The 14,494-nt window shown below is 43.5% G+C and overlaps 2 protein-coding genes across 3 annotated transcripts; both read left to right on the plus strand.

The window, feature by feature from the left end:
* Window positions 1-78: 78 nt before the first annotated feature.
* Window positions 79-8,897, plus strand: ddx61 (DEAD (Asp-Glu-Ala-Asp) box helicase 61). 2 transcript variants are annotated; one of them, XM_040165340.2, is made up of 14 exons: window positions 79-263; window positions 1,110-1,531; window positions 1,780-1,944; window positions 2,341-2,404; window positions 2,567-2,671; window positions 3,287-3,416; window positions 3,753-3,899; window positions 5,045-5,139; window positions 5,223-5,345; window positions 5,423-5,551; window positions 5,965-6,145; window positions 6,233-6,334; window positions 6,420-6,641; window positions 7,259-8,897. In XM_040165340.2, exons 2-13 carry the CDS (start codon window positions 1,398-1,400, stop codon window positions 6,632-6,634), a joined length of 1,590 nt encoding a protein of 529 aa, XP_040021274.1. In that variant the 5' UTR covers window positions 79-263; window positions 1,110-1,397; the 3' UTR covers window positions 6,635-6,641; window positions 7,259-8,897. The 2 variants fall into 2 exon arrangements, with proteins under 2 accessions (XP_040021274.1, XP_040021275.1); XM_040165341.2 differs by lacking the exon at window positions 1,110-1,531 and having other exon boundaries at window positions 105-263.
* A 396-nt stretch (window positions 8,898-9,293) lies between these two features.
* On the plus strand, window positions 9,294-13,408 carry tomm40 (translocase of outer mitochondrial membrane 40 homolog (yeast)). Its single transcript, XM_040165343.2, has 9 exons — window positions 9,294-9,431; window positions 9,942-10,164; window positions 10,273-10,433; window positions 10,646-10,747; window positions 10,860-10,965; window positions 11,903-12,025; window positions 12,205-12,281; window positions 12,739-12,841; window positions 12,936-13,408. The coding sequence occupies exons 1-9, from the start codon at window positions 9,309-9,311 to the stop codon at window positions 13,073-13,075; spliced, it is 1,158 nt and encodes a 385-aa protein (XP_040021277.1). The 5' UTR covers window positions 9,294-9,308; the 3' UTR covers window positions 13,076-13,408.
* The last annotated feature ends 1,086 nt before the right edge of the window (window positions 13,409-14,494 follow it).

Consider the following 14,494-nt stretch of genomic DNA (forward strand, 5'->3'; position numbering starts at 1 on the left):
GTACGTGTGGCCTCGGTCTGTTGTGGGATTTGAAAGCGGCGTTCTGATTGGTCGGTGGGAGGGTCCTCCGGAGCCAACACACAGCCCAAAAACGAGCGCGCGGCCATGTTGAATTGTCAATATTCCGAAAGAAGAGACAAAAGAGTGAAAACTCGGTGGATTTCTCCAAACAGCGATTGTTTACCAAACTCCATTAAACTGCCGATGAAACGTTTAGCGGCGACGCAGCGGGGGAGACTTTGTGTGTCTGTGGCAAAGTGAAGGTAGCGTTCCTCTCCGTCCATGTTTATGCGTATTGAGTTACTGTGTAGCCTGCGTTAACACGGTCCGGCTAAGCTAACGATAGCATGCTAACGCGAGCGTTTGGTCAGGTCAAATAAAAGTATTTAAGTAACCGTGTTGAACCGAATGGATCCAGACGGGCTTCTTTTGTTTGCGCTCATCGATATAAAGTTTTGAAATAAGTTTAATCTCAACCGCGGGAAACGAGGGGGAACGTTGCTGTTAGCATGTTAGCTGGACGGTCAAAAGCCACGTTGCTATGCATAAAGTTGTAACGTAATTTACAGCTGTAACGTTGCTAATTCATTTACCACCAGCTAACTTTGCTACCGAGATCGGCAATAAAGTGACCGTGAGAGTAGATCCCCGCTGGACAGCATCGCCGTTGTCGGCGTTACTTCGTATTTGGTTCAATGGGGTTAAAAAGTGCAGTGGCTAACGTCAACCAGCTAACTTTTAAATCCAACTTTGACGGGTAGTTTAGTTCCTAGCCTTTAAATGCCGCGAAGTTAGTTAGCGCCAGTTAGCTCGGGTTTGCGTCGTAGCCACGATGTCCGCACCAAGCCGCCCGGGTTAGCGCTTTGAATCGTGTTTTCGTGTCGGAATGACGACGTCGCTGCGGCGCCGTAATCCTGCTAACAGCGCTCGTGTGACCACATCGCTGCTGCCTTCCTGCCGTTGGCTTTTGTTCCACAATATCAGATACCTGCCGCTAATACGCACACTTCTGGCCGTGTGTGGGACTCGTTTGTGTTTGCCGTTGTTTGTGTGATGATGTTTTTCTTCCTGCCAGTTAAAGCTTTGCAATGTGCTTATTTGTTTGGCAGGTAACCTGGATTATTTTTTTTGTTGTTGTTGATCGGCCCTTTCCGAAGCGCTTTGCAGACAGTCATCTCAACTTTGGCTGCTGAAGTGAAGGAAACCGGCTCAACAAGATAACCACAGACATTTAAGTGGACTATCCATGTAAAAAAAAAAAAAAAAAAAACATTTCCAGCGTGACTGTTTTTGAGCCTCAGCAGAGACCTTTTGTGGATTTTTTGATGTCAAAGGAACAAATCGTAAGAGTCTGAGTCGTGACCAAGCAGAGCTTATTTTACTACTGGCTATTTTGAATGTTTAAACTTGGCACTTGGACGGATAAATCCAAGATACTCAAAGAACTCAAAAAGAAAATTCCGGATCATCAGTACAGCGAGGATAAGCGTATTCCTTCAAATACCTGTGAAGGAAAGGAGTTTATGTTTAGGTCAGTTATTTGATTTATTTATTCACATGAATGTTAATTTCTCCCTTTTTTGGAGAGTTTGTCTTGTAAATAGACAGAATTCATACGCAGACTTCTTCTTTTCAAGAGGTCTGAACGTCAGATTGTGTACAAAATACATTCTTAAAAAAAAAAGAGAAAAGGACATTTTTATTTTTTTACACACCGGTGCATTAAGCAAAACCTCAGCGAACAAAAGGCAAAAATAACATACTGAGGAAACTTGCCAGTTCACCCATGGCGACAGCAAGGACGGCGAACCCAGCACCCATGATGGGATTGAACAAACCAGCAAACGGGCAGCTCCGAGGCCAGACGGGGCTCCTCGCCGCCGGCCAACAGCCCAACGCCCTCCAGAAAATGACCAGCGCCCCTCACAGCAGTGGGGGCATCAAGTAAGATCCAGTTGCATTTTCTCAGACCTGCATTGAAATAAATGCTTTGTGTCAGTTAATCACTCATATTCGTAATAATAATAACAACATAGTTTGCACATTCATAAGCTGGATACAATGATCTGCAAAATGTAAATTATTTCTTTGCAAAGCTTTTAGTAGGTACGTCTTGAGACCACAAACCTGTTTGAATCTAAAAATGAGCGTCTGCAAATCCACGATTTCTCTTTTCAGTAAAGTTAATTGCACCCGGATTGTAGATTTTAAATGTTCATTGAATAAGCCTTTTTTTTCGGCCAGCATCCCAGTCTCGGCGCAATATATCTTTAATTTTTTCCAACCTGTTGTCTATATATGTGTAACTTATTTAGACATAATGCTAATTCTTGCCATCAGGTTTGGTGATGATTGGAAGAAGTGCCTGGAGCTTCCTCCAAGAGACACCCGGATGAGAACTTCGGTACGGCTACATTACCATTTGCCCACATGATTGTTCAGATTCCCAGTTCACACCTCTCAGCCACTTCACACATTTTGGATTTTCTATATTTGAGACTCACTGAAAGCTTCTTGGCTTCTAATGCTATTGAGCAGCAATCACATTGTCCTCTTCCCCACCCAGGATGTGACATCAACCAAGGGAAATGAATTTGAAGACTACTGCCTAAAGCGGGAGCTGCTTATGGGTATCTTTGAAATGGGATGGGAGAAACCGTCCCCTGTCCAGGTAAGTGGAGACATTGGTGCGTAGGGCCTTCTTGTTTAAGTGAAGTTGAGAGTAACACGGCAGCAGATTTTCCCTTCTGTCCCGTGGCTAAATAAAGACGCTGGGCCTGAAATCATAATCGACCAGTTTGGCTGTGGCGTAGTTGTTGGTTACTGTCTGTGCCGCAGTGAGCCGTCGTGTCGCACACGCGTGTGACTTTTCCCTGCCAAAGGACCTGCTGTATCTGAGACTCTCTACTGACCTCTTGTTGTCGTCTTTCGCTCCCTTTTTTTCGTTCTTGTCCCAGTCACGTGGGGAGTAATGAAATTAAATCTCATCCCGCGGGAATCCACTTCCCCTTCTGGGAATTATAAACTATAACTGAGCAAACTAAAATGTTCATATTTGAACTGGTTCCAGAGTTCTGTCACCTAAAAATGAGGGTAATCACTTCAGCGGTCACCTGCACTCCAAATGACTCCTTTCACAGCCACTGGTGATTGCGTGACCTGTTATTTACTTAAGCTTCAGTTATGTTTTACATAAGCATGTTGGTTCTTCCCTGTAGTTTGCCTTATTTTCAAATGTCACGTCGGTACTAATTTCCACTCATTTGTCTTGTCCGTCTACCCAAAGGAGGAAAGCATCCCCATCGCGCTGTCGGGCAGAGATATTTTGGCTCGGGCCAAGAATGGCACAGGAAAAAGTGGAGCCTACCTCATCCCCCTCCTGGAGAGGATAGACCTGAAGAAGGATCACATCCAGGGTGAGCTGCCGCCGCTGCATCTTCCTAATTAGCAGATGTCGTTAACTGGATATTGTCCTACTTTCAGCCGTATTAACATTTAAATGGTCATACAGTTCAATCAACAATATTTATTATTTTAAATATTAAAATTAATTAGTTGTGCAAGCTCTGTTGCCCTGTGGGCCGCTGTCTCAGTCCGAGAAGAGATTAAATTCAAAAACCTTAATAGACGCGTTGAATGTTGACACGTTGAATGTCGCAATCACTCCCTGACGTTTTACCGATGCATCGACTTTAATGGAAGTTTTAGAGTAAAGATTTTTGAAATGTGCTAAACTAATGTTGTCATTCCAGCCATAGTCATGGTGCCAACAAGGGAGTTGGCCCTGCAGATGAGCCAGATCAGCATTCAGCTCAGCAAGCACCTCGGAGGTGTCAAGGTCATGGCTACCACGGGCGGCACCAATTTGAGGGATGACATCATGCGTCTTGACGAGACAGGTACTTCTTTTATTGAACCGAATGTGTTGATGATTCCTTAAAAAACAAAACAAAAAAAAAAACTTTTTAAATAGATTTCCTCCTTTTTAAGCGACTGACTCTGAATCTTAAACTCTGTATCAACAGCACTTCTGCTTCTTCACACTGTGTTTGAAATAGGGCTGCAACAACGAATCGATAAAATCGATTATTAAAAGCGTTGGCAACGAATTTCATTATTGATTCGTTGTGTCGCGCGATTATTACGTCACTCAATGAGTTGCGGAGATGCGCGCGGAGCAAAAATAAAAATGAAGGCGCCGAGCCGACGTAGAGGAAAGGGCAGCCGGCAGTTGTTGTGAGTCACATGACGCAGGGAGAGACGTCTGTTCGACTGGTCGTCTAAGGGGTGCGAGCGTGGGGGGTCCCGGTCCACGTGGTCCCGTTTTGACGTGAGGGACGTAACAAGCCTCCTGTTTACTCGTCATCCAGCTGATCAAGCTAGCGTTAGCTCGCTAATAACAGCAGTAAAGCAGTTAGCAAGACACGTTTTTATTTACTCGCCTCTTTTGGACCATTCATTTTTCAATGTGTTGTCTGATATTTTGTGCTTTGTCCCATATTGGTTATTGTTGACAAATATATTTGTGTGTGTTGTACTTTTTAATGCTGTCATATACGGTAGTCCAGTGCGCTTGCGCAGATACTGTGGGTTATACGGTAGTTGATGTTATGCCTGTAAAGGGAGACACATGGTGATCCATTAAATCAACTAAGAAGCCTCTAATGCATTTATTTACAAATACCATTTTAAATTCATCTCATAGCACTTGGTTGTTTTTTAGCTGTATGCATTTACTTAACTTGCACTACAATGATGGTAATAATTTAATGAATATGCTTCAAGTGAACATGAGGGTGTGGTTGTGAGTGTAGTATAGAGAAAACTAGTTCTGACGAATTTGAGGTTCTGTTTTAGAATAAAGGGTTGGAAATGAATGCTTTTTGATGCCGTTTTTTAAAAATCCGATTCGATTAATCGAAGAAATAATCGACCGATTAATCGATTATCAAAATTATTGTTAGTTGCAGCCCTAGTTTGAAATAGTTTAGGTTATGTGCTTGCTGCAGAACTCAACATGATTTGCTGTTTCCTTTGCTATTAGTGCATGTAGTGATCGCTACACCAGGCAGGATACTGGACCTCATCAAGAAGGGTGTGGCTAAAATGGATAAAGCCCAATTGATTGTGATGGACGAGGTAGGGTTCTCTCCATTTGTGAATTCACTTTGGATACAGTTGATTTAGTTTTTAATACCCTTTCCTTAAATATCTTCCCTCAGGCAGATAAGCTGCTCTCCCAGGACTTTGTGGTTCTGATTGAAGATATAATCAGCTTCATGCCAAAGGATCGTCAGATTCTGCTTTACTCGGCCACTTTCCCCATCAGTGTGCAGAAATTCATGGTGAGAACTCGTACAGCAGCGCTGTTGTGGAGTGAGACATAAATCTGGTTTAATGACCGTGTGAATGTCTCTTCCAGAGCAAGCATCTGAAGAAGCCGTATGAGATCAACCTGATGGAGGAGCTGACCTTGAAGGGCATCACTCAGTACTACGCCTACGTGACTGAGAGACAAAAGGTCCACTGTCTCAACACGCTGTTTTCGAGGGTGAGTGGCTACTAGTTTGAAGTTAAAAAGTTTAAGAATAACACCATGCCATAAAACACTTTTACTCATTCCTCGCTAAACATTTTGAGACTGATTGATTATTTCATTTATTTCTAACATAATTATTTTTGTTTTAAAAAATATGGGTTGGGACCAAGATTTAATCCATATGGTTAACTCCTAAATCCTTTTCTTTCTATCATTTAAGTGTGCAATGTTATATTATGGCAGTGATTTGGCATTCCATGTGTATAGAATTTAATTTAAAGACCGTGGAATACAAACAGACGCTGACGTCTGGTTGTCTTAAAATAAAACCAGCTAAAATGGCCCGTATGATACAGCCGTAAAAAAAAATATGACTATTTTCCTTCAGCCGTCAATTTTCATGAGTTTATTCATTTCTATTTCAGCTTCAAATCAATCAGTCCATCATCTTTTGTAACTCGACCCAGAGGGTTGAACTTCTGGCCAAGAAAATCACCCAGCTGGGTTATTCGTGCTTCTACATTCATGCGAAGATGATGCAGGAATACAGGAACCGTGTGTTCCATGACTTCAGGAATGGATTGTGCAGAAACCTGGTCTGCACAGGTGGGTGACGAGGATTCACAGTTTAAATAAAGTGGAAATTGAAATAGTTTTTGTTCACTAAGTTGCACTTGCATTTTTTTTTTGCAGACCTGTTCACTCGGGGAATTGACATCCAGGCAGTAAATGTGGTTATCAACTTTGACTTCCCCAAAAATGCAGAGACCTACCTGCACCGCATTGGACGATCAGGTGAGATGAGCTCCTCTTTTAGGTTGTTTCACAGCTACCGCTCAGCTCCACTTCATCACGCTGAACTATGTCTCTTCTCTCGCAGGGCGTTTTGGTCATCTGGGTCTGGCTATCAACCTGATAACTTCAGAAGATCGCTACAACCTGAAGAACATTGAGGATCAACTGGTCACTGACATTAAGCCCATCCCCAGTAGCATTGACAAGAGCCTGTATGTGGCCGAGTTTCACTCTGTTGACCCAGATGCAGAGGACCACGACGAAGCTGGCGCAAAAAGCAAGGAACTGGGAGCGATCTGAATAAATGGTCAGTTTTCTGCTTGTGTTGCTCATCAATCGACTGAAAATCCCCCTAATGTATAAATGTTGGATAAGTCCAGTTAAACCGGTTTTATAATTAAGCATAAATCAGCTGATTGTGTAGGACGGTAAAATACTCACATTTCAGCAGCAGTTTTGGGTCCATCTGAGACCAAAATAAGTACATGGGCTCAGTGATGTAAAGCTGCCTCGACTGTGGCCAAACAAGCCGACCAAGTTCTAGTTATTTACTCAACTGAATTCTTCTGCCAGTCGAGAGGCGGACTGGAGTCCATGAACCGACTTTTTAAAAAGTCAAATGAATGAATTCAGAGGGAAATTTAACGTCCTGGTTCAGATTGCGTTTGTGCATTCTAGTGGCCATTTAAAGCAGTAAAGCCCAGTCGCACACGCCACTCTATCTCGGAGAAGTGCAATCTTGCTAATGGATAATATCCTCTTAACTGAAGTTTTAAGGATTTAAAGGGGGAGGGTTGTTGTCCTCAAACAGCAGTCACCATAGATTTGCACAGAGCCGATCAGCTCCGTCTGCTTCAGCGTAACTCGTTCACGCGGTGGCTTTCAGAAATGTCTCATTCTGCCCCTTTTTGTCTTGTTTTTCAGGAGAATCCCGGCGACTGGCATTCGTCACATAGTTTTGACAACGCATGACACAAGATTCCAAGGAAGAATTTCTGTTTCCCAGTTTTACACCAGAATGGTCTAATTTAGATTTAATTGTATTTCCCGTGTTGAGTTTACAATAATCTCCAGCTGTCATGTTGGTAAACTGGCATCTTCAATAAGTTCCCCCTTCTGCCAGAGATGGTCCCTGTACTGAAGGCCAGCCTCTCCACAATAGATGCGCATTGTCATCCTTTGTGTTTTTTTGCTGTAAGAATGAAAATGTGAAACCAAAGGTAGACTTACGGAATCGAGCGCAGCAAGAAACTCATCCTTTTTTTTTTTAAATCTACACTCAGTGGTTACTTTATTAGATGCAGCTGAATGATGGCCTGAGATTAAAAAGCTTCTGGAAACATTCCCTCAGTTAGTAATCAAGGGCCCAAAGTGTGCCAACATGATGCAGTTAACCCCCTCGGCGCTCTCCGTCTGCACACCTCCGCTCCTCTTCGTCAGGCGCCGTCCTGTCGACTCGAGCCGGGCCGGCCGTTGTTCCATCGCAGCGCTTTAGCTGTAGCAGTCGCGGGTGCTTTGCTTTATTTTTTGCCTGGGAAATGGCTGAATGTCGGCACCAACAATCATTCCAGTCAAATTTTGGTCCCAATAGTTTTCTGTTTAGTAGCTATTTTTTTGTTTATTTGAGCAGGTGCAAATAATGTGGCCACTGAGTAGTTATTTTTGTAACTTTTACCATCATTCCACATTTGTTATAAATTACCTTTTTTCTTTTGCAGCGGTGAAACTAGGCAGTTTGTGTACATATCCATCCTAGTTTAAAAGGGATCCACATTTGGAAGAGTTGACAAAGGGTTACAAAAGTAAATAGACGACTTCAGAAACCAATATGACCACTTTGCTCTTTGCCATGGTTAAAAAGGGGGTTCAATGTTGTCCCAGTAAAGCACCTGAAGCAGTGCTGCTGCTGGTGAAGTTGTTTCTTTTTTGTAGGTCTTGAAGTTGTCAGTAATTGACATGACTGGTTTGCGATGGGTCTCGGTTTACATGTTACAGGCCAGCGTGTTCCGGCTCGTCGGCGTAGATTCTGACCCGCTCCCCCTCCCAAAGTGCCTTTTAGTGTAACGTCAAACCTCTTCCTTTGCCCCGACTCCAGTCCCAACTTCATTGTAGGTAGAATGGCACCTAATCAATTCCCCATCAGTTTGTTTTGAAAGAAGCACATTTAAAATTCACAGGATATTGGTTTTCATTATTTATGAAACCACATGACCAGTCAGAATATCTTACAGCCTTGGACTTCTTGACTTAAGCACAATCTAACAGATCATTTATTTTTAAATTCTAAATAATACTGTGAAATTTCCAGCTACTTTTTATTTTTTTTCCCCACCGTGTTGTATTTTGTTTCCCCAATTTCGTCCGGCTCAGTACAGGCTTCATTCATACAAAACCATTTCCGCAGTTGGTGGGTTCAGACTATTTTGGTGCATTACTCTGTATCCTTAACGAGTACCTTTAATTGATGACCAGATGCTTCAACTGCAAAGACCGACAGGCCACAATTTTCTGTAAAATGTGTCAATGCCAGCGCCTGAAATGCATTAAACTCCAACTGATTTGAGTCCTTCTCCTTTTTTTGTCTTCTTTGTAAACCTGGGTTGTGCTTCTTGTAACCGTCTGAGTTGGTTCTGTACGCTGCCGGTCACAAGTCTTTCTCAAAGCAGCACGTTAGTGTAAAATCCACATTTGCACAGTAGCTTTAGGTTAGACGTTCAGAGGCGGGTTACAGCTTGAAACTGCAAACCATATGTTTTTGATAACCACGTGTATATTCTCTAAAACACTCAAATGTTTCCCCAATGACTGTATATAATATTTAAACGTGGGCATGAACTATGACCCCTAAAGTAGGTGTACCCTTGGAATGTCATTCAGCAGGAGATCGGATGAATGTTAAGCGTATGAAGTGTGTGACGTCACCGAGAGGGCTACCCCCCAGCTGCACGTTCAGCCAATGACCTTTTGACATTAGATGCGCATTAGCCAATCGGCGGACGACTCACGGGGGAATGGGCGGGCTCTTGTCAACTGCGGTAACGGGCGTTGTGGTGAACTTTGCCGGTGTCGAGAGCTACCCCGGAGCCGAACGGTCAGCGTGAGTAACCGAAACGTCACCGTACGAGATTCATTTACCGAGCAGGAGACCCGCAGAGCGTGTCGAAAAGCCACACGTCGTCTTCTCCGTAACAGTAAATCCGCCACGAGGACGAAAGGATCTCGTGGTCGTCTCCACATGGCTAACGTCACACAGCCTGCTAGCTAGCGTTACCCAACCGACCCTGCTAACGTTAGCTCGCGTTGAGCCTTCACGGGTCAAACACCGCGAGCCGGGTCGTCTTACCGGCGGCCGGCCTTTCTCTCGTCGTTACGAGCCGCAAGCTGCGCCTCAGCATTTCTCGTGATACCTATAAGCGTGTCGTACGCAGAGTCGGACCGAACTGGGCCTTCGGTCGATCCAATGGCGCTGCCGGTCCGCCAGCGTTCACGCCGGCCGGGCGGCCATGTGTGTACAGTGCGTGCGGGGTTGGATGCTGCGTGCTTGTGTGACATCGATAGAGTTGAATGATGAGTCTCTCTCTCTCTCTCCCCCTCCCTCCCCCCTCAGTCTGTCTCAGGCTCAGAGATGGGCAGCGTGTTGGCGGCCGCCTCCCCCAGTCCTGCCCCGGCAGCCGCTGCAGGTAGTCAAGGGGTCCAAGGGTTGGTCTCGGTCCCTCCTGGCTTCACAATGCCTTCCGTCCCGTCAACATCTGGATCGGACCAGCAGACCGATGCAGACCCCCAGCTTCCGAACCCGGGCATGTACGAGGAGTGCCACCGCAAATGCAAAGGTTAGGGAACGGAGAGTCCCCTGTTGCATTGTCGGATGGTAGTTTCTAAACTTTAAAGCTACATTAATTGTATTGTTATGCACACTTGTCTCTGTTTTCCTGTTCTAGAGGTGTTCCCTCTGCCGATGGAAGGGGTGCGGTTGGTGGTCAACAAAGGCCTGAGTAACCACTTCCAGGTCTGCCACACCGTTACACTCAGCACCCTCGGCGATTCTGGTTATCGATTTGGTTCCACCTACGTAGGCACCAAACAGACCGGACCGGCGGAGGTGATCATTTTCCCACCCACCTTGAACGCAAAAAAAATATATTTTATTGGTCACTGAAAGTTCTGCTAGATCATTCTAACAGCATGTGTTGTCTTTATCAAGGTGATAAAGACAACTGATGAACGTACCTACCTTTTTGTTTTTTCTTTTACAATGGAATCATGCAGCTGTCGAATGTAACTTTAAAACTGAGGGTGTGTTTGTTCCCGTAGTCTTTCCCAGTCATGGTTGGAGATATGGACAATACGGGTAGTCTGAATTCCCAAATCATCCACCAGCTCACATCTGCCGTGCGATCCAAAATAGCCATACAGGTGTGTGCACTTCTTAAAGATTCAGATACCGAATCTCTCATTCAGCGCTTACGTTTCAGGGACATTATAATTTCACTCTTTGAATGTTTGTTGTACTTTTTGTGCGCTGCAGACCCAGCAGCACAAGTTTGTGAACTGGCAGTGTGACATGGAGTGGCGCGGCGAAGACTTCACCGCCGCTGTGACGCTCGGGAATCCAGACGTACTGGTTGGATCTGGTACGATTTATTTTTAAAGGCCTTGTAAAAAGTTCTACTGAGTATTTCATTCGTCACCCTCTAATCTTCCACATGCTACTTGATATATGGATATGAAAAGTTTACCTCGTAAAATGCACACACATTGTTGCACTGCGGAGCTTCTTCGCTCTTTTAATCGAACCATGTTGGTTTTTCATCATTCAAACGTGTGTCAACAGATTTCGACTTTTTTTTTCAACAATTGTGAAGATTTTCCGTTTTTAGTTTTGTTTCGTATGATAATCAACTGAAAAGCTGATGGGTTTAAAATGTTAGTTGGAGAAATAAGCAATTTTTTGTCCGCATTTTCCCCTAGTCAAATAATTAAAAAAAACTACAAATAAAAATTATAACAGTTAGTTGCAGCCTTAAAATACTGCGGCATTCAGTATTTTACCTCTAGATGTCACACTTGACACAGCAGCTGCTCCGTTGCAACTCTGAGGAGCTGCTGAAACGAGAAGAGCTCGCGTTGTTGTGCGGATGTTCACCCTTGACCCCCACCCCTTCCTCACCCCTTCACTTACACAAGCACAACATGGGACCCTGGCTCCTTGTAGCAGTTATTCTCCAGCAGCCTGAAATAAATGTGGCCGAACAAAGAAAAGTAGAGTAAGTCGCAGGCGAAATAATAGTAAATGTGTAGTTTTTTACGGTTACACTGACAGATTAGCAGTGCAGTTTTTTTTAGACGTTACGCCCAAGATGACAAAAATAAGCATAAATCAACCCCCAGCTTTATGCATTATAGTAGCATAATAGTCGGGAAGGGGGTAAGAACGTATTGCAGCGGCGGTGCGTGTGAGAAGGTGAACTCAATGTTTGCACACAATGTTTTTGATGTTGTGGAGACATCCAGCTTGAGACGGGGCCACGCGGTGGATATCATTGTGGCTCTTTTACTACGCTCCCTCAGGCATTTTGGTGGGCCACTATCTGCAGTCCATCACACCAGCTCTGGCGATGGGGGGCGAGGTCGTGTACCACAGGAGACCAGGAGAGGAAGGCGCGGTCACCTCCCTGTTAGGCAGGTACACAGGTAAATCTCCACTCTTTATCGATGACTAATGCTTGGGTTTGTGTTTTTTGTTGACTTGTTTTTCATTTGTCATCAACATGAATTCTCTTTTCTGTTGTGTGACGTGGATTTAGAGAAGTTGTTGCCTAATTTTAACTTGTTGCGTGTGATTGAAGGTAAATCCCTTTATTTCTCCTCAGGGGACAACTGCATTGCTACGTTGACTTTGGGTGGGGCAGGAGCTCATGCTACGTACTATCACAAAGCCAATGATCAGGTAAATAAGTGATAGAGTGAATGTATTTCTGTGTAGAAATCTGATGAAAACCTTTTTTAAAGGATAGCTTCATCTTTTCTCAAATATATTAATAATAATTTCCCCTCTTTTGGTCACCTTTGTTGCTCCTCTTCATACTGGCCATCAAGGGATCCTTTCCTAAAGCTAAGCAACAGTGAGAAAAGCCCCAATCTATGTTTTGGAACAGTTAAAACTAATGAGGCCTCCAGTAATCTAAGTTTGGCATATCGAGTGGGTATGTTTCAAAGTTAAACTGTTAGCAGAACAAAACATTTTTCATTCTTACTTTCCCTCCGGTGCATAGCCTCTGTCCAAAACACACATTACACAGTAAGATTCGCATTGAATCGGAGTTCATTTCACGTCCAGGTGGGTATTGTGTTGGGATACGTTTGAATTGAATGTGAACCTTTTGAACTCTTGTCTTCTAATACAGTTGCAGGTAGGAGTTGAATTTGAAGCCAACACGAGGATGCAAGACACCTCGGCGTCCTTTGGTTACCAGTTGGACGTCCCCAAAGCGAACTTGCTCTTTAAAGGTAAATGGATGTAGTGTACACACCCGGGGCCACACTAAGTTGAGTGAATACTCATTTGAAAAAGGTTAAAAACGAAGGACTTTTCTCTCCGCAGGCACAGTTGACAGTAACTGGGTGGTTGGGGCGACCCTCGAGAAGAAGCTTTTGCCCCTCCCTCTCACACTGGCCCTGGGGGCTTCCCTCAACCACCGCAAGAACAAGTTCCAGTGTGGCTTCGGCGTCACCATTGGCTAGACGGGGGGGGGGGGGGGGGGGGCACAGCTCGAACCGGCACAGAGACACACAAGAACCTGGACTAAGTTTTAGTAATTTGATTCAGAGAATCTCACAGCGGTGATTTCTGGGTCAGACGGAGAGACGAGGACGACCAGGACCTGCCATGCCTACATTCTGTAGCAAAAACGTCTTTCCTTTATGGTGTATTGGGTTCACCCAGAGGCTAGAGAGACGTGTATCAGAGAGCATCAGTGATGCATGAGAACATGTGATGTGAAAATCAAGTGGTTAGACATAATATATGGTGGTCATGTACGATGATTTAAATAAATGTGATAACGTTTTGTAAAAGTGGGTATTGTGATTGCATCAGAAGTTACGTTTCCTTTGTTTGGCGTTTGGTGAATGGCAACGTGCATAAACATTTAGTCCAGGCAATCGCACAAATTTTCATTTTTATTGTTCCAATCGTCTTTGTGGGGATTACCTTGTTTTACCTTGTATTTTTTTTTCTCGCTTACTTGCACCCCTAAACGTAACATTTCTTTATAATATTCTAAGACTAGGCGGCGCTGCATTAATTCGTTGAATATCTGCAAGATTTTGCCTATTTTCAGCGTTTTTGGAGTTGCAAAAGACCGAACTTTCAATTGAACCAGATTCTTCTCAAATTTGGGAAGGGTGATCTTGAGAGCATAAAGCTTGAAAAGATCATTTAATTAATTAAAAAAAAAAAAATCACCTTTTGCCCTGAAAATTGAAGTTGTTTTAAGGCCATACATTATCTTCTCCTTGTCATGACCTCCTTATTTTATACCGGCTCCTAGCAGATAAATTAGATTCCTATGAAATGTGAGAATATTCACAAGACTTGTGATTATAAGATAATGTTAATTACAAAGTTTTCATAGTGTCATTCGCGCCACGCGGTTACTAACGACGGGTTTCTTGTCCAACGGCCGCTTTTGTAGCCGCCCGGCCAGTGCGCCTGTGTGCTCAGAGTAGCGATGACCCGTCCATTGCTGCTTTCATTTTTTTAGACTTTCTTTTAATGATATATTTTGAACTTATTTGGACTTTTTGTTAAATATTTTTCGACCATACGTTTTTTAGAATGATCTCGTATTTTGACCTAAATTTTTCGTTTTCATTTAAATGTGTTTTTTTTTTTACCATATTTTTTGACCTGACTTTTTTCAATACTCATTCCACTCATCTTTTGACCTTTCATATTCTTTTTGGGGGGGGGGGGGGGCGTTGTTCCCAATTTTAACTTTTTCCAATAGTTTATTAACCTAACGTTTTTTTAGTTAATACCTTTTTACTTTTTTCCTATAATATATTTTTACCTCTTTTTTTTTTCACTGACTTATTTCAACCTAATCTATTAGCTTTTTTTTCACCACAATATTTTCGACCTAACGTGACTTGACTACT

Source organism: Gasterosteus aculeatus, chromosome 20 (genome assembly GCF_964276395.1).
Source record: "Gasterosteus aculeatus chromosome 20, fGasAcu3.hap1.1, whole genome shotgun sequence".
NCBI lineage: Eukaryota > Metazoa > Chordata > Actinopteri > Perciformes > Gasterosteidae > Gasterosteus > Gasterosteus aculeatus.